Here is a 26,959-nt window from a genome sequence, read left to right as displayed (position 1 = left end):
AGTTGTCACTTTGAGTGTGTGTGTCGTCTCTGTGTGTTTGTCGTCTCTGTGTGTGTGTCGTCTCTATGTGTAAATCGTCACTTTGAGTGTGTCGTCTCTGTGTGTGTGTGTGTTGCCTCTATGTGTGTCGTATCTATGTATGTTTCGTATCTGTGTGTGTATGTCTGACGTCTCTTTGTGTGTGTCGTCTCAATGTGTGTTTGTCATTTCTGTGTGTGTGTCTCGTCTCTCTGTGTGCGTTGACTCTGTGTGTGTGTATCGTCTCTGTGCATGTGTCGTCTCTATGTGTCGTTTTTGTGTGTTTGTCCTCTCTGTGTGTGATTCGTCTCTTTGTGTCTGTCGGCTTTGTGTGTTTTTTAAATATTTGGGTCACCTGCCGGAGACTCTGGGCGGGTGGGCACCCCCAAATATTGTCCCAAATTCCTCTCTCAATTTAGCACTTTTTCACGGATGCTCAGCGTCTCCAGTCACTTTCCCTATTGTATCCATTCATTGTCTCAGCTCAGTTTAGAAAATCTGAGCCAATTTCCACTTTTTCAAATTTAGGGTCACTTGCCTGAGACTCTGGGCAGGTGAGGTGGGCACCTCCAAAAATTTGTCCCAACTTCCACTCTCGCCTTAGAACTTATTCACGGATACCTAAAACCGTCAACGGTTAGACTGTTGCCCTAGCGGTAACCATGCCATGCTCTACACACATACCAACAATATATTTTTGTTTTTTGTTTTCCATTTTCACAATGGGGTCCCAATCGAGCTTGTGTCGTCTCTATGTGTAAGTCGTCACTTTGAATATGTCGTCTCTGTGTTTGTGTCGTCTCTGTGTGTGTGTCATCTCTGTATGGGTGTCGTCTCTGTGTTTGTGTCGTCTCTGTGTGTGTGTCATCTCTGTATGGGTGTCGTCTCTGTGTGTGTGTGTTGTCTCTATGCATGTGTCGTCTCTATGTGTGTTTCGTATCTGTGTGTGTGTGTTCTCTCTCTGTGCGTTTTGTCTTGAGTGTCCTTACTAAAAAAACAATTTTATTAAAAAAAATAAATTAAATTGATCATACGACCTAAATTTTTTCATCTGATACGCCATGTCTTGTCTCTCTGTGTGTGTATCGTCTCTGTGCTTGTGTCGTCTCTCTGTGTCATTTTTGGGTGTTTGTCATCTCAGTGTGTGATTATTCTCTTTGTGTCTGTCGTCTCTGTGTGTTTGTCCTCTCTGTGTGTGAGTGGACTCTGTGTGTGTGTGTGTCGTCTCTGTGCATGTGTCGTCTCTGTGGGTATTTCGTATCTGTGTGTGTGTCGTTTCTGTCTGTTTGTCCTCTCTGTGCGTGTGTCGTCTCTTTGTGTGTTGTCTCTGTGTGTTTGTCGTCTCTGTGTGTGTGTCGTCTCTCTATGTGTGTCGTCTCTGTGTGTTTGTCGTCTCTGTGTGTGTGTCGTCTCTATGTGTAAGTCGTCACTTTGAGTGTGTCGTCTCTGTGTGTGTGTGTCGATATTCTATGTGTGTCGTCTCTGTGTGTTTGTCGTCTCTGTGTGTTTGTCGTCTCTATGTGTAAGTCGTCACTTTGAGTGTGACGTCTCTTTGTGTGTGTGTCGTCTCTGTGTGGATGTTGTCTCTCTGTGTGTGTGTGTTGTCTCTATGTGTGTTTCGTCTCTGTGTGTGTGTGTGACGTCTCTTTGTGTGTGTCGTCTCTATGTGTGTTTGTCATTTTTGTGTGTGTGTCTCGTCTCTCTGTGTGTATTGACTCTGTGTGTGTGCTTCGTCTCTGTGCTTGTGTCGTCTCTATGTGTTGTTTCTGTGTGTTTGTCCTCTGTGTGTGTGATTCGTCTCTTTGTGTGTGTCGTTTCTGTGTGTTTTTTTAATTTTTGGATCAGTTGCCAGAGACTCTAGGCGGGTAGGTGCCCCCAAATGTCATCCCCAATTCCTCTCTCAATATAGCACTTGTTCACGGATGCCCAGCGTCTCCAGTCACTTTCTCTATAGTATCTATTCATTGTCTCAGCTCAGTTTAGAACATCTGAGCCAATTTCCACTTTTTCAAATTTAGGCTCACTTGCCTGAGACTCTGGGCAGGTGAGGTGGGCACCTCCAAAAATTTGTCCCAACTTCCACTCTCGCCTTAGAACTCATACACGGATACCTAAAACCGTCAATGGTTAGACTGTTGCCCTAGCGGTAACCATGCCATGCTCTACACACATACCAACAATATATTTTTGTTTTTTGTTTTCCATTTTCACAATTGGGTCCCAATCGAGCTCATCTCCATCACTTAGCAGTCAGGCCCTGACAAATAAAGCCCAGATAGTTGGACCCCAACGCTCCAATCTGAACAGTGACTAAGGCCCCAATTCTGAGCTAGTGAATTTCAACTATTCGGGCTGGTGAGCTAAGACCCCAATACTGAGCTAGTGAAGTTCCACCATTCAGGCTGGTGGACTAAGACCCCAATTCTGAGCTAGTGAATATCCACCATTCAGGCTGGTGGACTGAGACCCCAATACTGAGCTAGTGGATTTCCATCATTCAGGCTGGTGGACTAAGACCCCAATACTGAGCTAGTGCATTTCCACCATTCAGGCTGGTGGACTAAGACCCCAATTCTGAGCTAGTGAATTTCACCCATTCAGGCTGGTGGACTAAGACCCCACTTCTGAGCTAATGGATTTCAACCATTCTGGCTGGTGGACTAAGACCCCACTTCTGAGCTAGTGGATTTCAACCATTCTCGCTGGTGTACTGAGACCCCACTTCAAAGCTAGTGGATTTAAACCATTCTGGCACTTTGACTTTTCATTCCCAATTAAATTAAAAAATAAGCATTTTCAACTAGAAATAAGGAGCATCGTTAAAAACTAAGACGAATGGAAATTATCCCGTATATGAAGTTAGCTACCCCCTCCGAAATACCTTGTTCTTTATGTTAGGCTTTGACTTTTCATTCCCAATTAAATTAAAAAATAAGCATTTTCAACTAGAAATAAGGACCATCGTAAAAAACTAAGACAAATGGAAATTACCCTGTATATGACGTGAGCTATCCCCCTCCGAAATACCTTGTTCTTTATGTTAGACTTTGACTTTTCATTCCCAATTAAATTAAAAAAATAAGCATTTTCAACTAGGAATAAGGAGCATCGTTAAAAACTAAGACGAATGGAAATTATCCCGTATATGAAGTTAGCTACCCCTCCGAAATACCTTGTTCTTTATGTTAGACTTTGACTTTTCATTCCCAATTAAATTAAAAAATAAGCATTTTCAAGTAGAAATAAGGAGCATCGTTAAGAAATAAGACGAATGGAAATTATCTCGTATATGAAGTTAGCTACCCCCTCCGATATACCTTGTTCTTTATGTTAGACTTTGACTTTTCATTCCCAATTAAATTAAAAAAATAAACATTTTCAACTAGAAATAAGGAGCATCGTTAAAAACTAAGACGAATGGAAATTATCCCGTATATGAAGTTAGCTACCCCCTCCAAAATATCTTGTTCTTTATGTTAGAGTTTGACTTTTCATTCCCAATTAAATTAAAAAAATAAGCATTTTCAACTAGAAATAAGGAGCATCGTTAAAAAAAACTAAGACGAATGGAAATTATCTTCGATTCTGAGCATTTTTTGTTTCCCCTCCAAAATTGACCCCCCTCCCTTGCCCTCAGAAATGGGGGAATGAAGGGCCTCTGAGTCTTCCCCTTGAGGAAGATCCCATTTATTTTAGATTCTGAGCACTTTTGTTTTTCCCCCCAAGATTGACTCCCCCCCTCCCCTGCTCTCAGAAATTGGGGAACGAAGGGCCTCTGAGCCTTCCCCTTGCGGCAGATCCCGTTAATTTTGTAGTCTGAGTTTTTTTGGTTTTCCGTCCAAAATTGTCCCCCCACCTCCCCTGCCCTCAGAAATGGGGGAACGAAGGGCCTCTGAGCCTTGCCCTTGAGGCAGATCCCATTTATTTTCGATTCTGAGTATTTTTGGCTTTCCCTCCAAAATTGACCCCCTCCCCTGCCCTCAGAAATGGGGGAACGAAGGGCCTCCGAGCCTTGCCCTTGAGACAGATACAGTTTATTTTCGATTCTGATTATTTGTTCTTTTACCTCCACAATATCATCCCCCCTCCCCTGCCCGGCGAAATGGGGAAATGAAGGGACTATGTGCCTTCCCCGTGAGACCGTGCCTAGTTAATTTCGATTCTGAGTATTTTTTTTTTTACCACCCAAATTGACCCCCCGCCCCTCCCCTGTCCTCAGAAATGGGGGACGGAAGGGCCTCTGTGCCGTCCCATGGAGCAGGACCCTATTTTTTGTCGCCCCTTATTGTTTTTGGTTGTCCACTCAAAATTGACCCCCCTCCCTCCCCTGCCCTCAGATGTTGGGGAACGAAGGGCCTCTGTGCCGTCCCCTTGAGGCAGATCGCATTTATTTTGGATTCTGAGTATTTTTGGTTTTCCCTCCAAAATTGACTTTTGGAGTCATGAATTTTGACTCATGAATTTTGCTTTCGTTTTATCACAGTATAATTTTGTTTCGTAGCGTTGGGCTATTTTTCTGTTTGTTTTCTTTTGTCCATTAACTCCTTCGAGCATTTACATGTCTTTGTATGAAGCGTTGAAATAAAAATATCGTTATTAATAATTACTATACTTACCATGTTGCTCTCTATTTTGCTTGAGCTCTAGCAACCTGAAATTCTCCACTGAAATATAACTCAGCTTACGTTCCAGTTAGGAATACAAAAGGACAGAATAGAAATGACAAAAAGAGAAAAAAATACCTCGGAAGTCAATGCGTGCTTCTTTAATCCTGGAAACCTTAACATCTTCTTTAAAGGCCTTGAAACCTGATTTCTTGCCTCCTCTGCAAGCATAGTATGATTCGGGATAGTTTTAAGATACTTCACAAGATGTATGTAGTCGAGCATTAGATTAGGAATATATTCAATATAGAATCTTGTTAAATGTAATAGTAAACACGAGACCAACTTCCCTTGAGTATTTCTGGAGAAAAACCCCTAGAAATAAAATCAGATAAAGTAAACTAAAATTAAGCTATTAGAAGACCAGCAATGATAGCAAGTCGAAAGGTTTCCCGATTCTACCCCAGAGTACTGATTCCTAAGCGATTCCTTATCCCTATCCTTAACTGGATCTAGAAAGAGATAGTACGATATAGATATACTATTATTTTTAGCTAAATTTGGTTAGCGGGGGATATTCAGAGATCCCCACGCCAGTAAGTTCCATTTGATGGTATTGGTTTTTAAATAGCAACAGAATTGCTAATTACTGTTCCCCCTCAAGCAAATTTGCAATCAAGGTTTAGTATGGCCAACTTCACACAGACATCGTTAAAAGAGTTCAAACAAATTTAGATGGTAAATTGGATGCTATTATTGCTAAGCAGGCCGAATTAAGCAATAAGCTTGACCGAGTTGCTTCTGAGATTACGTCGATGAGAACGGAAGGTATTGCCAGAGATCCGTAAAAATCCGTAAATCCGCAAAAACAAATCAGAGAATGTGTCGATAAATGCCCAATCCTTGAGAAACAGCTTCTACTTATCGACGTGAAATATCGTCGTCTGAAACTTATTGTGCACGGACTACTACAAGAAGGGCAAAGTAAAAAAAAAGTTGAAGATAATTTAATTAAGTTTGTTAGGGGGCAGTTGGGTATGAGCAACGACACATCGATATCTCAGTGCTATCGTAATGGTTCACTCACTGCCAACATCACGAACAGACGAAGTAATCAAACCCGCACAAGTGGTCTCCTTTGTTCATTTCATTATACTCAGAGAGCCTATTGTCTCTGCATAGCCTATTGTCTAATGTTTTGTTGGATGCAGAGGCTAAAGGAGAAACCGTGGTACTTGCAGGCCATGACGTCCGCGGGGCTTTTGATTCGGGTATCCATGCACAACTGCTTGTCTCTGCGTTTAAGAGAGGTCTTGAGAGATCTATAATTGCTACTTATAGGAACATGTATTTTAAGTTGAAGGTTAGAGTAAGGGTACTAAAAAACCAGAGCCCGACTGCATCCGATTTCCTCATACCAGTACGAAAAGGCATTCGCCAAGGGGCTTTATCATCACCGCCTTTTTATAATAACAGTATCATCGAGGCTAAGAAGACCGTGAAAACGTGCTTTATTTTTCGTGGAATTGATTTGTCTCTTGTTAATTATGCCGACGACATCTTAAATCTGAGTAGATCCGTCAGTGGCATAGAGAGTAATTTCAGAGTTTTGTCAAACGAATGTGCTAACAAAGGCCTAGAATTTAACTCCAGCAAAAGCGAGGTGGTCGTCTTTAATTGTTGTAAGAAAGAGTTGGTGCCTGTCATATTTGCACTAGGTACTGTTACTGCAGCAGCATCAATGACTTACCTTGGTTTGCCAATTGGGTCTAATCTTAAAGCTACCCGGTCCTGTCTAATAAATGATGTCAAACAGAAAGTCCGAAAAGCGTATGGGATGACTTTGTCATGCAAACGCCTATATAACCGCCGCATTCTAGCACGGATCTTCAATTCCTTTGCCACCCCTCATATCTTAGCTTTGTCACCTTTCTGGTCTTTGTTTACTTTTGATGATAAAAAAACAATCCGTACAGTGTTCTATAAGTTTGCAAAATATCTGCCTAACCTTCCCTCCTGGCCAAGAAACCGCCAGATTTCAGCACGTTACGGACTCGATGACCCCTTCGTCGTGATCGCGACCAGGAGGGAAAAGTTCCTGAAATCTTTAGATCTAACGCATAGTATGTTTGAGGCTATAGTCATTAATGTGTAATGGTTGTCTTTTTATGTAAATAGTTTCGCCATTGTTTTTTTTTTTTTTTTTATTGAAGTATTAATTTAAGTTGTTCATTTGTTCAATGTGTTTTTTTGTTTTCTTTTCATTTTCTCTCAAATACAATTTTACTTTTTTGTATTGATGAAGATGGGTAATAAAAATCATTCATTCATTCATTAAATTCAGTGCTTTGTGCAACTTGTACTACTTACTCCTTCTCTGTCTGACTTTGCTTCACTATCACCATTTTTCTTTTCTATTATTCTTGGTTCTAAAGAATGAGGTTCAGTTTTTGCTTTATATGTTCTTTCAGCTCAAGATCTGATGGTTCAGTGCCGTTAATTTTTGCATAATGGTTTGACTCATGGTTTATAACCACGTTGCTGCAGGCTCCCAATATACGCTTTCGTAAGTCTAAATAAATATAACTGACCCATGTGGTGAGTGACAGTGAGTCGATTGGGACCCGTTAGATTTAATTAAACTATCTTGTGGGACTTGGAAGGAGTTTTGAAGGAATAACTGTTTTACGAATTGTCAAACCCAACAATAAGTCCTGCAAGATGTTGGCTATAGAACAGAGCACATAGGATATTCATTAACTGTTGTTAATGTTATAAATTTATAACTTAATCAGAAGCATCACTATTCAAAAGGATTAGAGGTGGTCTGGGGCGTCAATGGATTTTAGAGACTGGGATCTCATTTTCAGTTACTGATTTTCGTTCAACCTCCCCAAAGTTACGGATTCAACTTTTTTTAACGATTGACTGAGAATGTAAGAGGAATGGAGGGTCCCAAAATACCTGATACCTATGCCACAAATAATAGGAACTGAAAATATACTACCTGTTTAGTAATGAGATTATGCTTCAACAATGGCTTTCGATAGTAGTGACTAGACTTTAGTGGCATATTTAATGCTCCAAGACCTAATTTTCCCACGCTTAGCTCTCCAAGGTATCGCGCTCGTCCAATTCTTTCCACCATTAAGTATGCATTTATATGTAGAATAAACGTCGGGTTCCAATTTGGACCAAGTAATGCACGATTTCTCTTCGCTTGACTGGCAACCAAGACTAAAGCATCCCCCCATCTACAAATGCAAAAAAGTTAGATTAGTAGAACAAAGAAAAGCAACTAGAGATACTATCGATATTATGGTAGTAGATAGAAAGATGTGTAGGGTGTGATGACGAAAGATTTGAATGTGGAAAGAAAAAGAAAATTTTTTAACTCATGCTAAAATTTAGGAGAACGCCTTGACAAGCTGGTCAAGCCATCAAACCAGAAAATCATTAAGAAAACATATAAAATATAAATTTTATGAAATTCCCCCATCTACAAATGCAAAAAAAGGTAGATCAGTAGTACAAAAAAAAAGAAACTGAAGATGCTAGCCATATTATGGTAGTATATAGAAAGATGAGTAGGATGTGATAAGACAATATGTATGCGCGTAAAAAAAGAAAACATTTCCATTCCTTTTGAAACATGGAAACCGCCTTTTAATTTTCGTATTGGAATGGAATTTTGGTACTTGTGTATTACGCGTAAATAACGGTCCTTGTCAATAACGAAAGTATAAGAGCCTAACTATTGATATCATTCAGTAAAAGAAGCAGCTTTTTATGGTGATCTTAAATATGTATTTGCTTATTAGTAATTAGTGTTGTTATTAGAACACAAGAAAGTTCGCATAATTATAGAAAACAACTTAATGAAAACAAGGAAAATCAACTTTTGATTGCATTGCAAGAGTACCCATGAGCTGATGTATGAAGCCACAATAATCAGAAGTGTATATGAGTGGGTTCGTCCCCTAGTCAATACTTCGCTCTTTATGCTAATTTTTTTTTAGTACTTTCAAAAGAGCTATCTAGTCTAATAAACAGGCTTTGTGATTCGAAAAAAATTTGAACTTTAGCGTAATATTTGAACCCATAACACACAAGTAACAAAACTCCTTCTCGCTACAGAAATTAAAAAAATTAAACTCAAATAAAATTCTCAAATTTGGAAAGCCTTCTTTTCCACGGAAGGGGGGGGGGGTAAAAACAATATAAATATTTTTACTTTTATAACTTTAATAAATCGAATAATATTAACATTTTGATTACTAAATATCAGTATATGTATATTAAACTGACAGCCCTTTTCGAAGTTCCTACGACAACTCCTTCGATACAAAGTGCCCTGGTCTAAACAATAACAACAACAACAAAAAATAATACATTATACCCACATTGATCTTTATTATAAAAACGTCAAGCCTTCCAATCACTTTCGACTATTAAAAAGGACACTAGGCCTTTCGATTTATAATCAAATGAGCCCATTATACAATGAAAGCGCTTTTTCTAAACACCTTATTTACACCCAGAGAATAAATTACAACCCTTATTTTAAGATACGTCAGGGTGGTAGTCATCCTCTAAGACCGAATTTAGTGAGCTTTCAACTACATTTAGCAAAATGGCTGTCTTAAAATTTTAATTAGGTGTATTTGAAAAAATGATGGTTATGAGAGGGGTGGTAGTCGGTCTCCAATCACTTTCAACTATTAAAAATGGCCCTAGCTCTTTCAATTTCCAATCAAATGACCCCTTTTGATGTTTCTACAACAAAACTTTCAATAAAAATCTTATATGCCCCCAGGGCATAATTCACAACCCTTGCCCTGAGTACTGGGGGCGGTGTCATTCTAAAAGACCTAATTTCCAGAACTTTCTACTACGTTGAACAAAATGGCTATCTGAAAATTTTGATTGGATGGGTTTGGAGGAATGATAGGCGTGAGAGGGGGTTAGTTAACCTCCAATCCCTTTCGACTATTACAAAGGGCACTAGCCCTCTCAATTCCGAATTGAATGAGCCCCCTTTGAAGTTTTACGACAACTCTATCTATAAAAACCTTAGATACCTCCAGGGCATCACTTACAACCTTTGCTCTTAGGGCTCTTGGGGGTTTGTCATCCTTAAATACATAGTTTCCAGAACATTCAACTACGTTGAACAAAATCGCTTTCTCTAAACTTTGATTGAATGTTTTTGGAGAAATGCTGGGCGTAAGAGTGGGGTTAATTACTCTCCACTCACTTTTGACTATTAAAAAGGGCAATTTCAATTTCCAATCAAATGAGCCCTTTTTGATGTTTCTACAACAAAACTTTCAATAAAAATCTTATATGCCCCCAGGGCATAATTCACAACCCTTGCCCTGAGTACTGGGGGCGGTGTCATTCTAAAAGACCTAATCTCCAGAACTTTCTACTACGTTGAACAAAATGGCTATCTGAAAATTTTGATTGGATGGGTTTGGAGGAATGATAGGCGTGAGAGGGGGGTTAGTTAACCTCCAATCCCTTTCGACTATTACAAAGGGCACTAGCCCTCTCAATTTCCAATTGAATGAGTCCCTTTTGAAGTTTTACGACAACTCTATCTATAAAAACCTTATATGCCCCCAGGGCAGAACTAAAAACCTTTGCCTTGAGGGCTCTGGGGGGTTTGTCATCCTTTAATGCATAATTTCCAGAACTTTCAACTACGTTGAATAAAATGGCTATCTCTAAACTTTGATTGAATGTTTTTGGAGAAATGGTGGGCGTGAGAGTGGGGTTAATTACTCTCCACTCACTTTCGACTATTAAAAAGGGCAATTTCAATTTTCAATCAAATGAGCCCTTTTTGAAATTTCTATAACAACTTTGTATATAAACTTTATAAGCCCCCAGGGCATAACTTACAACCCTTGCACTGAGGGCTCTAAGAGGGTTATCATCCTAAAAGACCGAATTTGAAGAACTTTCAACTACGTTGAACAAAATGGATATCTCAAAATTTTGATTGGATGTGTTTGGGAAAATGGTGGGCGTGAGAGGGGCGCTAGTCACTCTCCAATCACTTTCAACTATAAAAAAAGGCACTAGCCCTTTCAATTTCCAATTGAATGAGCCCTTTTGAAGTATCTACGCTTTCAATAAAAACCTTATACGCCCCCAGGGTATAACTTACAACCCTTGTCCTGAGGGCTGTGGGTGGGGAGGGGTTGTTATCCTTAAAGACCTAATTTCCAAAACTTTCAACTAACGTTGAATAAAATGGCTATCTAAAATATTGATTGGATGTGTTTGGAGAAACGATGGGCGTCAGAGAGGGGTTAGTTGCCTTCAAATCACTTTCGACTATTAAAAAGGGCACTATCCCTTTGAATTTCCAATCGAATGAGCCCTTTTTCAATTTTCTACGACAAATATTTCAATAAAAACCTTATATAACCCAAGGGCATAACTTATAACTCTTTCCCTGAAGAATGTGGGGGGAGTGTCCTGCTCAAAGGTATAATTTCCTGAGCTTTGAACTGCTTGGAACAAAATGGCTATCTCAAACTCTTTATTGGATGTGTTTGGTGGAAATGGTGAATGTGGAAATGGTGGGCGTGGAAGGGGTGTTAGTTGCTTTCCACTCACTTTCGACTATTAAAAAGGGTACGAGCCATTTCAATGTCCAATCTAATGAGCTATTTTTACGTTTATCCGAAACCGCGGCCAATCCCAAAATGATCGGACACCGGTGCCGCATTTACACCCCTGGCCCTGCGTGCTGTGGGGGTGGGGGGTGTTTGTCATCCACAAATACCTAATTTCTAGAACATAAAACTACGTTGAATAAAATGGCTGAAGTTTCTACGACAACTTTATCGATACGAAGTGCCCTGCTCTAAAGGAAAAAAATAATAAATAATACGTTGCGCAAACATCGTTCTTATATGCCCCCAGGGCATAACTTAAAACCCTTGCCCTGAGGGTTGTGGGGGAGTTTCCTCCTCAAAAACCTATTTTCTATCTGGAAATCAACTACGCTGAACAAAATGGCTATCTCAAAATTTTTATTGAATGTGTTTGGGGAAATGGTGGGCGTGGATGGGGTGTTAGTTGCTTTCCAATCACATTTGACTATTAAAAAGGGCACTAGACATTTCAATTTCCAATCGAATGACCCCTTTTTGAAGTTTCTACGACAACGCGTTATATAAAAACCTTATATGCCCCCTGGGCATAAATTACAACCCTTGCCCTGAGGGCTGTGATGCGGTTTTCATCCTCAAAGACTTAATTTCCAGAACTTAAAACTACGTTGAATAAAATGGCTATCTCAAAGTTTTGATTAGATGTGTTTGGGGAAAAGGTGGACATGAGAGGCGGGTTAGTTGCCCTCTATCACTTTCGACTATTAAAAAAGGCACTAGCCCTTTGAATTTCCAATCGAATGAGGGAAATGGTGGGCGTGGAAGGGGTGTTAGTCGCCCTTCAATCACTTTTGACTATTAAAAAAGCGCACAAGCCACTCCAATTTCCAATTGAATTAGCCCTTTTCGAAGTTTCTACGACAACTTCTTCGACACGAAGTGCCCTGCTCTAAAGGAAAACACTAATAAATAATACATTGCACCAACATCGTTCTTATATGCCCCCAGGGCATAACTTAAAACCCTTGCCCTGAGGGTTGTGGGGGAGTGTCCTCCTCAAAAACGTATTTTATCTGGAAATCAACTACGCTGAACAAAATCGCTATCTCAAAATTGTATTGGATGTGTTTGGGAGAATGATGGGCGTAGGGGGGGGGGCTATTTGCCCTCCAATCACTTTTGATTATTAAAAAGGGCACTAGCCACTCCAATTTCCAATCGAATGAGCCCCCATCGAATTACATGCCCCCAGGGCATAACTTTTAACCCTTGCCCTGAAGACTGTGGGGGAGGGGGAGTGTCTTCCTCAAATGTACAATTTCCTGAACTTTAAACTGCGTGGAACAAAATGGCTATCTAAAAATGTTGATTGGATGTGTTCGGGAAAAGGGGGACTTGGAAGGGGGTATTAGTTGCCTTCCAATTACTTTCGACTATTAAAAAGGGCACTAGCCATTTTAATTTCCAATCGAATGAGCCCTTTTAGAAGGTTCTATCACAACATTTTCTACAAAAACTTTATATGCCCCCAGGGCATAACTTACAACCCTTGTCCTGAGGGATTTGAGGGGGTTTTAACCCTCAAAAACCTAAATTCCGGGATTTAAAACTATGTTGACTAGAATGGCTATATCAAAATTTTTGCCAAATGTTTTTGTGGAAATGATAAGCTTGAAAGGGGGGTTAGTTGCCTTCCAATCCCCTTCGGGTATTAACACGAGCACCAGCTCTTTAAATTTCCAATCAGATGAGCCTTTTTTGAAGTTTCTACGACAACTCCTTCTATAAAACCTTATATGCCCCCTAGGGCATAACTTAAAACCCTTGCCCTGAAGGCTGTGGGGGAGTGTCGTCCTCAAAAACTTAATTTCTACAACTTCTTCGATACGACGTAACCTGCTCCAAAGGAAAAAAATAATAAATAATACATTGTGCCAACATAGTTAGTATATACCCTCCGGGCATAACTTAAAACCCTTGCCCCGAGGGTTGTGGGGGAGTGTCCTACCCAAAAACATATTTTCTATCTGGAAATCAACTACGCTGAACAAAATGGCTACCTCAAAATTTTGATTGGATGTGTTTGGGGGAATGATGGGCGTGGGGGGGGGGGTTGCTAGTTGCCCTCCAATCACTTTCGACTATTAAAAATGGCACTAGCTCTTTGAATTTGCAATTGAATGAGCCTTTCTTGAAGCTTCTACAACAATGCTTTCTATAAAAAACCTTATATGCCCCCAGGACATAGCATACAACCCTTGCCCTGAAGGCTGTGGGAGAGTGCCCTCCTCAAAAACATAATTTCTATCTGGAAATCAACAACGCTGAAAAAAATGGCTATCCCAAAATTTTGGTGGGATGTATGTCGGGACTTGATGGGCGTGGAAGGGGTGTTTGGTGCCTTCCAATCACTTTCGACTATTAAAAAGGGCACAAGCCACTCCAATTTCCAATTGAATAAGCCCTTTTCAAAGTTTCTACGACAACTTCTTCGATAAGAAGTGCCCCGCTCTAAAGAAAAAAAAAAATGATAAATTGTGCCAACATCGTTCTTATATGCCCTCAGGGTATAACTTAAAACCCTTGCCCCGAGGGTTGTGGGGGAGTATCCTCCTCAAAATATATTTTCTATCTGGAAATCAACTACGCTGAACAAAATGGTTATCTCAAAATTCTGATTGGATGCGTTTTGGTGAATGATGGACGTGGGGGAGGGGGCTAGTTACCCTCCAATCACTTTCTACTATTAAAAATGGCACTAGCCCTTTGAATTTCCAATCGAATGAGCCTTTTTTGAAGTTTCTACGACAACGCCTTCTATATAAAACCTTATATGCCCCCAGGCCATAACTTACAACCCTGGCCCTGAGGGTTGTCAGGGAGTGTCCTTCTCAACAATATATTTTCTATCTGGAAATCAACTACGCTGAACAAAATGGCTATCTCAAAATTTTGATTGAATGTGTTTCGGGAAATGGTGGGCGTGGAAGAGTTAGTTGCCTTAAAATCACTTTCGACTATTAAAAAGGGCACAAGCCACTCCAATTTCCAATTGACTGAGCCCTTTTCAAAGTTTCTACGACAACCTCTTCGATACAAAGTGCCCTGTTCTAAAGGAAAGAAATAATAAATAATACATTGTGCCAACAGGGCATAACTTAAAACTCTTGCCCCGAGGGTTGTGGGGGAGTGTCCTCCTCAAAATTATATTTTCTATCGGGAAATCAACTACGCTGAACAAAATGGCTATCTCAAAATTTTGATTGGATATGTTTGGGGGAATGATGGGCGTGGGAGGGGGGAGAGGCTAGTTGCCCTCCAATCACTCTCGACTATTAAAAATGGCACTAGCCCTTTAAATTTCCAATCGAATGAGCCTTTTTTGAAGTTTCTCGCCTTCTATAAAAACCTTATATGCCCCCAGGGCAAAACTTACAACCCTTGCCCTGATGGCTGTGGGGGAGTGTCCTCCTCAAAACATAATTTATATTTGGAAATCAACTACGCTGAACAAAATGGCCCTACGCTGAACAATGAATGAGCCCTTTTCGAAGTTTCTACGGCAACTTCTTCGACACAAGGTGCCCTGCTCTAAAGAAAAAAAAATAATAAGTAATACCTTGTGCCAACATCGTTCTTATATGCCCACAGGGCATAACTTAAAACCCTTGCCCTGAGGGCTGTGGGAGAGCGTCCTCTACAAAAACATAATTTCTATCTGGAAATTAACTACACTGAACAAAATGGCTATCCCAAAATTTTGATTGGTTGGTTTGGGGGAATGAAGGACGTGGGGGGGGGGGGATAGTTGCCTTCCATTCACTTTCGACTATCAAAAAGGGCACTAGCCACTCCAATTTCCAATCGAATGAGCCATTTTCGAAGATTCTACGACAACTCCTTCGATACGAAGTGCCCGGGTATGGAGGAAAAAAAAAAAAAAAACTTTGTGCCCACATCGTTCTTCACTTAGACAGCGCTATCGTGCTGCCTATGATAGCCAAACCTTCTTAAACTTTTTGGTGCCATATGTTTTAGCTTAATTGTGATGATTGTTTGCCTAATTTTTTTTTCTTCTTCAATTTTTATTTTTAATTTGGCACCTGCTACTGTCAAAAATTGTAGAAGTTCATATGGAATTCTTTTCAACACAAATGGATTTGCTTTTTTTAAAGACAGTTTTTAAGACACTTCTGGTGTGTAAATTCCTCTTTTTCCCGTTCCTTAGCACTTTTCAACAAAATTATAAAAAAAAACTCAAATAAAAGTTTCAAATTTAGAAACCTTATTTTCCACAGGGGGGGGGGGGGGTATTTTCTACGAGGGTATTTTCCAAGGAGGGGGTATTTTCCGTGGGGGTTACTTTTCGTAAGGAGCGGGATTTTTTGTGGGGGAGGGCATTTTCCGGGGGGTTAAACACACACACCCCATTCACTATATTCAATTATGTTATTTTACTGTGATCATGGACGTATATTTGGCTTTAAAATACACTTATTTGTCTATCTATCTAATATGCAGAATAATTATACCAAACACAATTTGCATGCAGACCCGCTATGCTTACCCCCCCCCCCCTAATGTGCAAATCTATAGCGCAAATTTATTTCTAAAGTAACGAAGAAACTAACAAAAAACCGATGTGTTCTCGAATTTTACACAGCGTAAACTCGAGTGAGTGGCGCATAATACACAAGTACAAAAATTCCATCCCCCTACGGAAATAAAAAAAAAAAAAAACTCAAATAAAATTCTCAAATTTGGAAAGCCTTATTTTCCACGGGGGGGGGGGGTATTTTCCGCGGGGGGTATTTTCCGGGGAGGTATTTTCCACGGGGGGGGGGTTATTTTCCGGGGGGTATTTTCCGCGGAGGGGGGGGGGTATTTTATGCGGGGAGGTATTTTCCGGGGGGTATTCGCCTAGAACCAGAAAACCAACTAGAGATACAAGCCATATTATGGTAGCAGATAGAAAGATGCGTAGGATGTGATGACAAAATATGTGAATTTGGAAATAAAAAGAAAAAATGTTAATTCTTGCTCAGATTTAGAAGAACACCTTGAAAAGCTGGTCAAACCATCAAACTAGAAAATTATTGAGAAAATAGAGAAAAATGTCAATTTTACAAAATTCTCCCATCAACAAATGCAAGAAAGGTAAATTAGTAAAACAAAGAAAATCAACTAGAAATAGACAGAAAAATGTGTAAGATGTGATGACGAAAGATGTGTATGTGGAAACAAAAAGAACAAATTTTAACACATGTTGAAATTTAGGAGAATGCCTTGATAAGCCGGTCAAACCATCAAACCAGAGAATTATTGAGAAAATAGAGAAAAATATGAATTTTACGAAATTCCCCCATCTACAAATGAAAAAAATGTAGATTTATTAAACAAAGAAAATCAAGAGACATTATCCATACAATGGTAGCAGATAGAAAGATGTGTAGGATGTGATTACAAAAGATGTATATGTGGAAACAACAAGAAAAAACCTCAAATCATGCTAAGATTTAGGAGAACGCCTTGACAAGCTGGTCAAACCATCAAACCAGAACATTATTGAGAAAATAAAGAAAAATATCAATTTTACGAAATTCCCCCATCTACAAATAGAAAAGAGGTAGATTAGTAAGACTAAGACAATCAACTAAAGATATTGTCCATACCATGGTAGCCAATAGAAAGATGTGTAGGATGTGATGAAATAATACGACGAAATACATGGATATATGAGTAAAAAAAAAAAGAAAAAAAAACTGAATTCCTGCTGAAAATTTTTCAGACCGCCTTGACAAGCTCTTCAAAACCTTCAAACTAGAAAATTATGGAAAAAAAGAGGAGAATATCAATTTTTACGAAAACTATCATTTCACTTGTTGTCATTTCACATCTTTCATTTCAATAATACGTGAATACTTCAATATTTATCAGATCTGGATAGCTTTAGATCGTGTTAGATGTTTTTTCTAAGAGGCGAACTTGGTTTTCCTGCCTCAACAGTTTACTATATTTCTTGTAAATGTTTATCAGAATGTAACATTATAAATGAGCATATAAAGGTGTGACTAAATAAGTGGACAAATTCACTAGAAAATTTGTGACCAAAATTAAGGTTTATAGACTTTTAAGGTAAGCAAGGGTGCAGAGGCATTGACGAAATTCACTTATCAACATATATGAGCTTCTTACTTAATAATAAAATTAATGATCATAGAAACAAAGAATAAACGACTGTCAGTTGGTTTTACAAAATAAGAGTTTGATAGTAAATTTTTGACATTTTTTTTCTTCGTTTTTTAATAACCTTAAATGATGATTGAGATGACAAAGTAAAATATAGTTTACCGTTTGAGTTTTCGAACTCTTAAGTTTAAACGGCACTTTCAAAAGACCTAAATAAATTTGGGCACAGTTAATTTTTCCAAAATAAATGTTGGTTATTTTTCTTCAGGTAAACATTTTCTGCAATACTTGTTTCATTCATTCAATGGAAAAACTCAGTTAGACTTAAAGTTTCGCAACTCATGTTGAACACCTCATTTGATCATCATGTGAGTAGCATTCAACTTAAAGTGTACAAACGGTTTATGTTCTTTGAAAAACCTCCTTCTTAACACACTACTGTAAAGCCAGTGTGTTAACGTCTTTTTAAGCACTAAGTAAGGTTTACATTATTTCGGAAATATTACTTATAGCACAAAATTTTGTGAGTTACGTTATTAACGTTCGCTTTCAGCAGAAAACAAGGTTTGCGTTACTCTGGTGACGTTTTTTTTAACACACTATTAAAACTGTCATGTTAATAATCCTCAGATGTTAACAAGGTTTACGCTTTTTCGGAAGCCTTATTTTTAACAAACTACTTTAAGCGCCGTATTAATAATGTCTACTTAAAACTGTTAATAAAGTTTACGCTACTTAAGCACCTTCTTCTTCTTATTCTTAAAAAAAAAGCACATGCAATGCTAAACGGGCTCCTTTCGGCTTCCACTGCACTTTTTTACTCATTTTTCATTTTCACAACCATAAAGAAATTAAAAAAAAACATAATACAACTTCAGTTACAGTTAAATACATAATACAGTTTTTGATTGACTTGTGGAAAGTGCATGTACTCAAGCTGCCTCATGGTCTACAGGCCGGCTGGTACCGATACGGCTCTTCCTGCTTGTTCAAGCTCTCTTCTACACAAACATACAAAACACAAAAAAAAAATTAACAATAAATCTCTCAAAGCACATCGAAATTTATTAACACATCAATTGCCTCTCTATAAAACTTCTTTTCAATGGAAGCTGGGTAAAGGAACATCCACAGTCAGGAACCGGCATTTTTAACATACTATTTTGAGGGTTACGCCGATAAAGTTTACTTTAATAAGTAAGCACTATTTAGTTCGCACTGTTTCTGAAAACACATTTTCAACAGGGTATTTTCAGGCAACGTTAATAACGTTTACTTTCAGCAGAAAGCAAGGTTTGCTTTACTTTGGGGATGTTAATTTTAACACACTATTAAAACGGTCACCTTAATAATCATCTCTATGTTGACACGGTTTACGCTATTTCGGAAGCTTTATTTTTAACAAGCTACTTTAAGGGTTCTGTTAATAACGTTGATTTAAAACAGTTAATATAGCTTACGCTACTTGAGAACTGTCCTTTTTAACACACTATTTTAAAGGGCTACCTTAATAAAGTTCACTGTAAGAAGTTAGTTTAGTTTACATTATATCTGAAACCACATTTAACAGAGTATTTTCAGGCAACGTTAATAACGTTTACTTTCAGCAGAAAGCAAGGTTTGTTTTACGTTGGGGATGTTATTTTTAACACACTATTAAAACGGTCACGTTAAAATCATCTCTATGTTAACAAGGTTGGCGCTATTTCGGAAGCCTTATTTTTAACAAACTACTTTAAGGGCCGTGTTAATAACGGTGATTAAAAACAGATAATATAGTTTACGCTACTTGAGAACCACCCTTTTTAACACACTATTTTAAGGGTTACGCTAATAAAATTTACTGTAAGAAGTTAATACTATTAAGTTTACCTTATATCTGAAACCACATTTCTAACAGAGTATTTTCCGGCAACGTTAATAACGTTTACTTTCAGCAGAAAGCAAGGTTTGCTTTACGTTGGGGATGTTATTTTTAACACACTTTTAAAACGGTCACGTTAATTATCATCTCCATGTCTACAAGGTTTACGCTATTTTGGGAGCCTTATTTAACAAACTACTTTAAGTGCCGTGTTAATAACGTTGATTTAAAACAGTCAATATAGTTTAAGCTACTTGACAACTGCCCTTTTCAACACACTATTTTAAAGGGCTACCTTAATACAGTTCACTGTAAGAAGTTAGTTTAGTTTATATTATATCTGAAACCACATTTTTAACAGAGTATTTTCAGGCAACGTTAATAACGTTTACTTTCAGCAGAAAGCAAGGTTTGCTTTACGTTGGGGATGTTATTTTAACACACTTTTAAAACGGTCACGTTAATAATCATCTCAATGTCAACAAGGTTTACGCTATTTTGGGAGCCTTATTTAACAAACAACTTTAAGGGCCGTGTTAATAACGTTGATTTAAAATCGCTAATATAGTTTACGCTACTTGAGAACCGCCCTTTTTAACACACTATTTTGAGGGTTGCGCTAATAAAATTTACTGTAAGAAGTTAATACTATTTAGTTTACATTATATCTGAAACCACATTTTTAACAGAGTATTTTCAGGCAACGTTAATAACCTTTACTTTCAGCAGAAAGCAAGGTTTGCTTTACGTTGGGGATATTATTTTTAACACACTTTTAAAACTGTCACGTTAATAATCATCTCCATATCAACAAGGTTTACGCTATTTTGGGAGCCTTATTTAACAAACTACTTTAAGGGCCGTGTTAATAACGTTGATTTAAAACCGTTAATATAGTTTACGCTACTTGAGAACCGCCCTTTTTAACACACTATTTTGAAGATTGCGCTAATAAAGTTTACTGTAAGAAGTTAGTACTATTTAGTTTACATTATATCTGAAACCACATTTTTTACAGAGTATTTTCAGGCAACGTTAATAACCTTTACTTTCAGCAGAAAGCAAGGTTTGCTTTACGTTGGGGATATTATTTTTAACATACTTTTAAAACTGTCACGTTAATAATCATCTCCATATCAACAAGGTTTACGCTATTTTGGGAGCCTTATTTAACAAACAACTTTAAGGGCCGTGTTAATAACGTTGATTTAAAATCGCTAATATAGTTTACGCTACTTGAGAACCGCCCTTTTTAACACACTATTTTGAGGGTTGCGCTAATAAAATTTACTGTAAGAAGTTAATACTATTTAGTTTACATTATATCTGAAACCACATTTTTAACAGAGTATTTTCAGGCAACGTTAATAACCTTTACTTTCAGCAGAAAGCAAGGTTTGCTTTACGTTGGGGATATTATTTTTAACATACTTTTAAAACGGTCACGTTAATAATCATCTCCATATCAACAAGGTTTACGCTATTTTGGGAGCCTTATTTAACAAACTACTTTAAGGGCCGTGTTAATCACGTTTATTTAAAACCGTTAATATAGTTTACGCTACTTGAGAACCACCCTTTTTAACACACTATTTTGAGGATTGCGCTAATAAAGTTTACTGTAAGAAGTTAGTACTATTTAGTTTACATTATATCTGAAACCACATTTCTAACAGAGTGTTTTTAGGGCAACGTTAATAACGTTTACTGTCAGCAGTTAACAAGATTTACATTATTTTGGGAAAACCATTTATAACACACAATTTAAACAGTCACGTTAATAAAGCTCAGAAGTTAGTAATGTTTACGCTATTTCAGAAGCCTCAATCTTAACGCAGCATTTTAAGGGTCATATTAATGTTTGCTTTACCCAGTAACAATTTTCAAGCTTAGTCAGAAATGTCAATCCTATATACCAATTTGAGGTTCACCCCAATGACGTCTACATTAGGCAGTTAGTATGGCTTACTCTATTTCAGAACCGTTATTTCTATCATCATGCCTATCCCCACAGGCGAAACCTAGTAAAGAACTAACTCTAGCCCATAGTAACGCATTTGGAAAAAATGCGTTACTTTCAAAACACATTTTGAAAGATACTGTCAAGTGAGGAAGAAGAATCGCCACTTGAAGCTGATTCATGAGTAGTAACTATTATTTCAGTAAATCTTAATGGTTAAATATTACTGTTTTAAGAATCACCATAATAACGTGTAGTTTTAGCAGCTGGTAAGGTTTATAATATTTCAGAAGAGTAGAGTAGAATATTTTTATTTATAGCACATACATAAATAAATGTCACAAAACAGCGCACATGCCTGGTGGCATACTTTAGCGCTGAAAATATAACCAGCGAAAATACACAGCCATTTTCTAACTAAATTTTACATCAACGAAAAAGAAAACCCTAATGAACAAAATGCTTAGCATGCCATAAGATATTTCTTCACTAGTCTTAGAAAATGTCGCTTGTTGCTGCATTCTCGTACTGATGCTGGAATTGATTTCCAGATTTTTGGCCCAGTGTGACGGATGCTGAATCCCGCTCTCAATTTCGGGCAAATTTCGCAAGAAAAGTCTGAACGATGCGTAGTAGGAAAATTATGAAATTGAGAATTAGTTGAAAAAATGGCGGAGAAATTTACAGGTAAATTACTATATTGATAATCGTGACAAATACTAGAGATAGAAATTAAATGAAGTTGGTCCAAGGAAAAATTCCTGAAGTCCCATATAGGTGTCTAACTGAAGATCTGCAATCAACATTAAAAAGAATCCCCATTGCTTTATTCTGAAGTATTTGGAGAGATTTGAAAACAGAAGTGTCCTTAATATCATATTGTCAAGAATTGAGACTTACTTCTGAGAAACTTGTTCAAAGGACATGTTCCTTATTTCTTGAGTCACTTCTGTACGAGTAAAATAATCTGCACAAGATCCACGGTTGCCAGTTATTTTATCTTCAATTGACTTCACCGGATAAATATCCTCAATTGGTTCAGTCTGCAAAATCCAAATTTAAGCTACCTTAATCTTCTTTGTCAAAAATAAAATACAAGTTTTAAACAAAAAATAAGGACCTTACAATGACATTTCTAACTCATACATGAAATTGTCCATCTACGTCACAGCATAAATATATATATATATATATATATATATATATATATATATATATATATATATATATATATATATATATATATATATATATATATATATATATATATATATGACCAGAAGCGAAAAGTTTCTTCAAAAATGACACACATCATAGCGCGCTGAATGAGAAGTTCCCAGTACGTCAGAGCAACTGTTTCAATTGCTGCTTGGCATTCGATCAGATCATTCCCATCGTAATGCGCTAAACATTTGTCATTGCGCGTGCGCGAAGAGGCGGAGTCATGAAGAGAGTTATAGATTGATGTGTTCCAATAATCTTTAATGGAGAGTATAGGACATTACGCTGTTCGTATATATATATATATATATATATATATATATATATATATATATATATATATATATATATATATATATATATATATATATATGTATATATATATATGTATATATATATATATATATATATATATATATATATATATATATATATATATATATATATATATATACTGTGATCTACATACAACAACACCAAATTTAGTTGAAAAAGAGTCGGATTACTGCTGAAGACAGAACAACATTTTGAGAATATTTTTCGAAGAATCTTAGTTTTTATAAAGGAAAATAAGATGGTATATCCAAACGCCCCAGATCCGCTTTAAACATTTTTCACAATTTTATACCCAAACAAGTAAAATATTATAAAAAATATAACTTTAATCCTATAGCTTTCTTTACAATGCGCGTTTCACTTACGTGACTCCTTTTTTCACACATGAGAGCAACCATCCTGATTGAACTGCATCAACTTTCACACTCACATAGCACTAAAGCCAAAACATTCAACTCACTGTTTTGTACTTAGACAGTCACTCCCGACGATACCGTTAAATTCTTAGGACCTGTTCAACTCAAGAAGCTTCACTAGTGGGCAGAGAAGGTCTTTTAACCATTTCAATAACCAAAAGAAAGTTTTTATTTAATTTTTCACATTTTAGGAAGGACGAGGGTTCAATCATAAGAACCTCCGATCCAGGTATGCCCTTTATGCTGTGTTTTTGGGTTATTTTTTTTGAAAAACTCAGGTTACTATTCTTTATACTCTTTTTACTCAAAGGAACACTGGTGCTGCCACCTTAAGCAGAACATCCGTTAATGCTTGACAGGAACTTCCTCATTTTTATTCATTCATGGATTTTTTTTTCTCTTTTTTTACTGAAATTCCAGAAGACCTAGAAACACGTCGGCAGAAAGCGAATATCCAACACGAAAATATCGGGTATCTGATAGAAGTAAAATCGTTCCTAGGTGAAGATACAGGGCGTATATGAAAAGATAATCAAAATATTGCCGTCACTTGAACAATTCTAAAATAGATTACTTTTATGAATGAAGGAGAAACGGGACTTATAAAAAATTATAAATCAATGTGCTGCGTTACAGTGACTTTCGTAAATGGGTATAAGAAGCCTAAATCAGGACTCGAGAAGATATCGGAAAACCATTAACCTTCACCTCTTCTCCCTCCAGGAATAGTAGCTTACCATGAAAAAGTTGTTAAATTATGTGATTAGATTAACTACCAGCTTAAGTTCAAGACCAGATTTGGAATAATTAAATTTTGGCATGAAAACGGTTTTATATCTGATTAGATCATGGGAATCAGCCTAGCAAGGCCAGCAGTATGGAAGAAGCAATTACCATCACAAAATCTTTCAGCTCAGAGATAGGCACAAGAACTCAAAGCACCTTTTTGTTCCCTAATTTAGACCATGTATCATTTCTGACAGGTTCTTTCAGAGGGCAAAACTATTTTAAGAGTTAGCGAAAAATCACTGTTCCGAATGTCACCCTTTTTTAATTCTACTTCGGTCCATGAAATATATATACACAGGCAAATGGGTATATAGAAGTGTATATGGGTATACAGACGGACATGTACAATTGCCCATCGTTAGTATTTCAGGTTCAATGAATTATCAGTCAAAAGTTATTTGGGCACACGAATTTATGTTCATAACAAGATTCTCGATAAGTGCCCAGAGACCAATTTTATACTTTTCAAAGAAATCATTACCTTTCATCAAACTTAAACTTTAATCAGGAAACAACTAACAACTTGTCGTGATATTATTATGGTCAGATAAACCAGATTTTACGTCTAACCAAACATGTTTTTAAAAAGGTCAGATTTTAATCCTTTGATTGCGAGTCATATTTTGTGGAATACGTTGCCTGAACTCGGTTTGTTCAAAAAATTCTTAAAAATTCTTTGGTTTATTAGAAGTTATTTTATCTACTAGTCTACTTAATTAATTTAGTCTATTCAATCTATTTAGTTTTGTTTTCTATAGTTTTTAATTGATTTATCTTTTTTTTTCTCCTTTATGCTCTTCACTCTGTGAGTAAGTGACTATTATTTTAATTTCTTTTTTTTCTTCTCTGAGTAAGTGACTCGTTTCTCTCCCTCTTCTTTAAAGGCCAAAGAGCCTATTCAATCTATTTAGTTTTGTTTTCTATAGTTTTTATTTGATTTATCGTTTTTTTTTCTTCTCCTTTTTTCTCTCCCTCTTCTTTACAGGCCAAAGAGCCTATTCAATCTATTTAGTTTTGTTTTCTATAGTTTTTATTTGATTTATCGTTTTTTTTCTTCTCCTTTTTGCTTTTCCCTCTGTGAGTAAGTGATTATTTTAATTTGTTTTCTTCTCTGAGCAAGTGACTCGTTTCTCTCCCTCTTCTTTATAGGCCAAAGAGCCTATTCAATCTATTTAGTTTTGTTCTCTATAGTTTTATTTGATTTATCCTTTTTTTTCTTCTCCTTTTTGCTTTTCACTCTGTGAGTGAGTGATTATTTTAATTTTTTTGTTTTTTTTTCTCTTCTCTGAGTAAGTGACTCGTCTCTCTACCTCTTCTTTACAGGCCAAAGAGCCTTTGGGTAAATAGTAAAATGTCATATTGCATGTGTATTTCATAATGAATAAATCTTATCTGGTCGCCAAGATGCTAGCGCGGCTAGCGCAGCGATGGTTTCAAAACGATTATTGAAAGTATCCATTTCCAATGGATATTTTCTGGCAAAACTAAGTAACCTTTTTGACATCTTTTGGCATTTGGCAAACGAGGATATTTCTAGCGAGTGAAAAAGCGTAAATCAATGCAAATATTTCGCCCGAGACCTCCGCTCAGTCGTCCTCAGTGCAAAGATAGAAGAATAATAAAAGACCGTAAAATAAACCATTAAAACAAATAAAAACAAACTGTAAAAAACAACCACCGCTGAGTGGAAGTCTCGGCCGAAATATTTACATTGCATTTTTGCTTTTTCGCTGGCTGGAAATATCCTGGTTTAATTTCTTCATGAGTTTTTTCTCAACTTATCATGCTTAGCCAGAGTGGTCTTAGAAATTAATAATCTTGTCATACAGAATTTTATGCAAAAATCTTAAATCTAGAGGCAAGGGTGCCTTTTTGCCCTATTTTTAGCGCATCTCTCCTATAACGCATGAACACATCTGCAAATGGAATCAGTGGAAAAATACCCAAAATAGTAGCCTTTGCCACTTTTCAATCCTGATTTCCTTTCTTCCTTTTTATCCCTTTCGCTCTCACTTTTTCCAAAAAAGGATGGTGAGCACCTTTGAAATATGGCTCAAGAACATTCGTGATTGTAATTATCCCCGAATGATTGGTCCTAAAATTTGCCAATGATAATGTGAAAAGTATTAGCCAATAACTAAATTTTCGAGACATGAAAAACATCTTCCGAACAAAATTTACAAGCCAAGTCCAATCCAACCTAATGAGATCAGGCAACGTAAAACCAGCTGTATTTGAGGGTTTTCTTTTCACTTCCTGGCTTTCAACTAATATATTTTGATACCTAAAACAGTGGTGGTAGGCGGGGGGACAGAATCCCCTCAAGATTGGTCTGAAGACTTAACAAGATCAACTGCTTATCTACTTATATTCCCTTTCAGATTTATTCACTTCATTTTTGGATTTACCAATCTCCCCGAATGATTGGTCATAAAATTTCCCAATGGTACTGTAAAAAATATTAGCTTATAACTAGATTTTTGAGACATAAAACGACCTTCTGAACCGAATTTGCGAACCAAACCCAATTCAGCCTCACTTTAGATATGTGTGCACCTTGTTAGTAGCCATTACCATCAAATACCCCAAGGGAGATTAAATTATAACCAGGAAAAAGGGAGAGCAAGGCTTACAAACAGTTCTTTTTTGGCAAAAAGATTCAAACTAGTCGAAGTGATAAAAGACTCGAAGGCCTAATTAAACTGACTGAATATATATATATATATATATATATATATATATAGAAAATATGAAAAAAATTAAATATAAATATGACAAACGGGTCTATGGCCAGTAAACAAACTGAAGCCGAATTAAACTGATTGTATCTGGAAGAGGCAAAGTTGGCATAACTTTTTCGAGTTGCATAAAAATCACCAATTTCACTTCTTTATGGTAGTCTATCATCCAAAGGAAGAGCTACGGCAGAGTTT

The 26,959-nt window shown here is 37.1% G+C and overlaps 1 protein-coding gene across 1 annotated transcript in view; it reads right to left on the bottom strand.

Moving 5' to 3' along the window:
• Positions 1 to 26,959, bottom strand: part of LOC148947182 (general transcription factor 3C polypeptide 1-like) — a 193,899-nt gene that overhangs the window by 134,959 nt on the left and 31,981 nt on the right. The window contains exons 4-6 of the mRNA XM_089096918.1: positions 22,165 to 22,307; positions 7,630 to 7,876; positions 4,761 to 4,997 (exon numbers count right to left, since the gene is read on the bottom strand). Coding sequence (XP_088953044.1) covers positions 4,761 to 4,997; positions 7,630 to 7,876; positions 22,165 to 22,307 — 627 coding nt within the window. The remainder of the gene's footprint in view (positions 1 to 4,760; positions 4,998 to 7,629; positions 7,877 to 22,164; positions 22,308 to 26,959) is intronic.

The sequence above is a fragment of the Artemia sp. Qi Xiang Cuo genome, chromosome 11 (assembly GCF_049724085.1).
Source record: "Artemia sp. Qi Xiang Cuo chromosome 11, ASM4972408v1, whole genome shotgun sequence".
Classification (NCBI taxonomy): domain Eukaryota; kingdom Metazoa; phylum Arthropoda; class Branchiopoda; order Anostraca; family Artemiidae; genus Artemia; species Artemia sp. Qi Xiang Cuo.
Note: the sequence above shows the minus strand (reverse complement) of the source record. Positions and strands in the feature narration are given on the sequence as shown.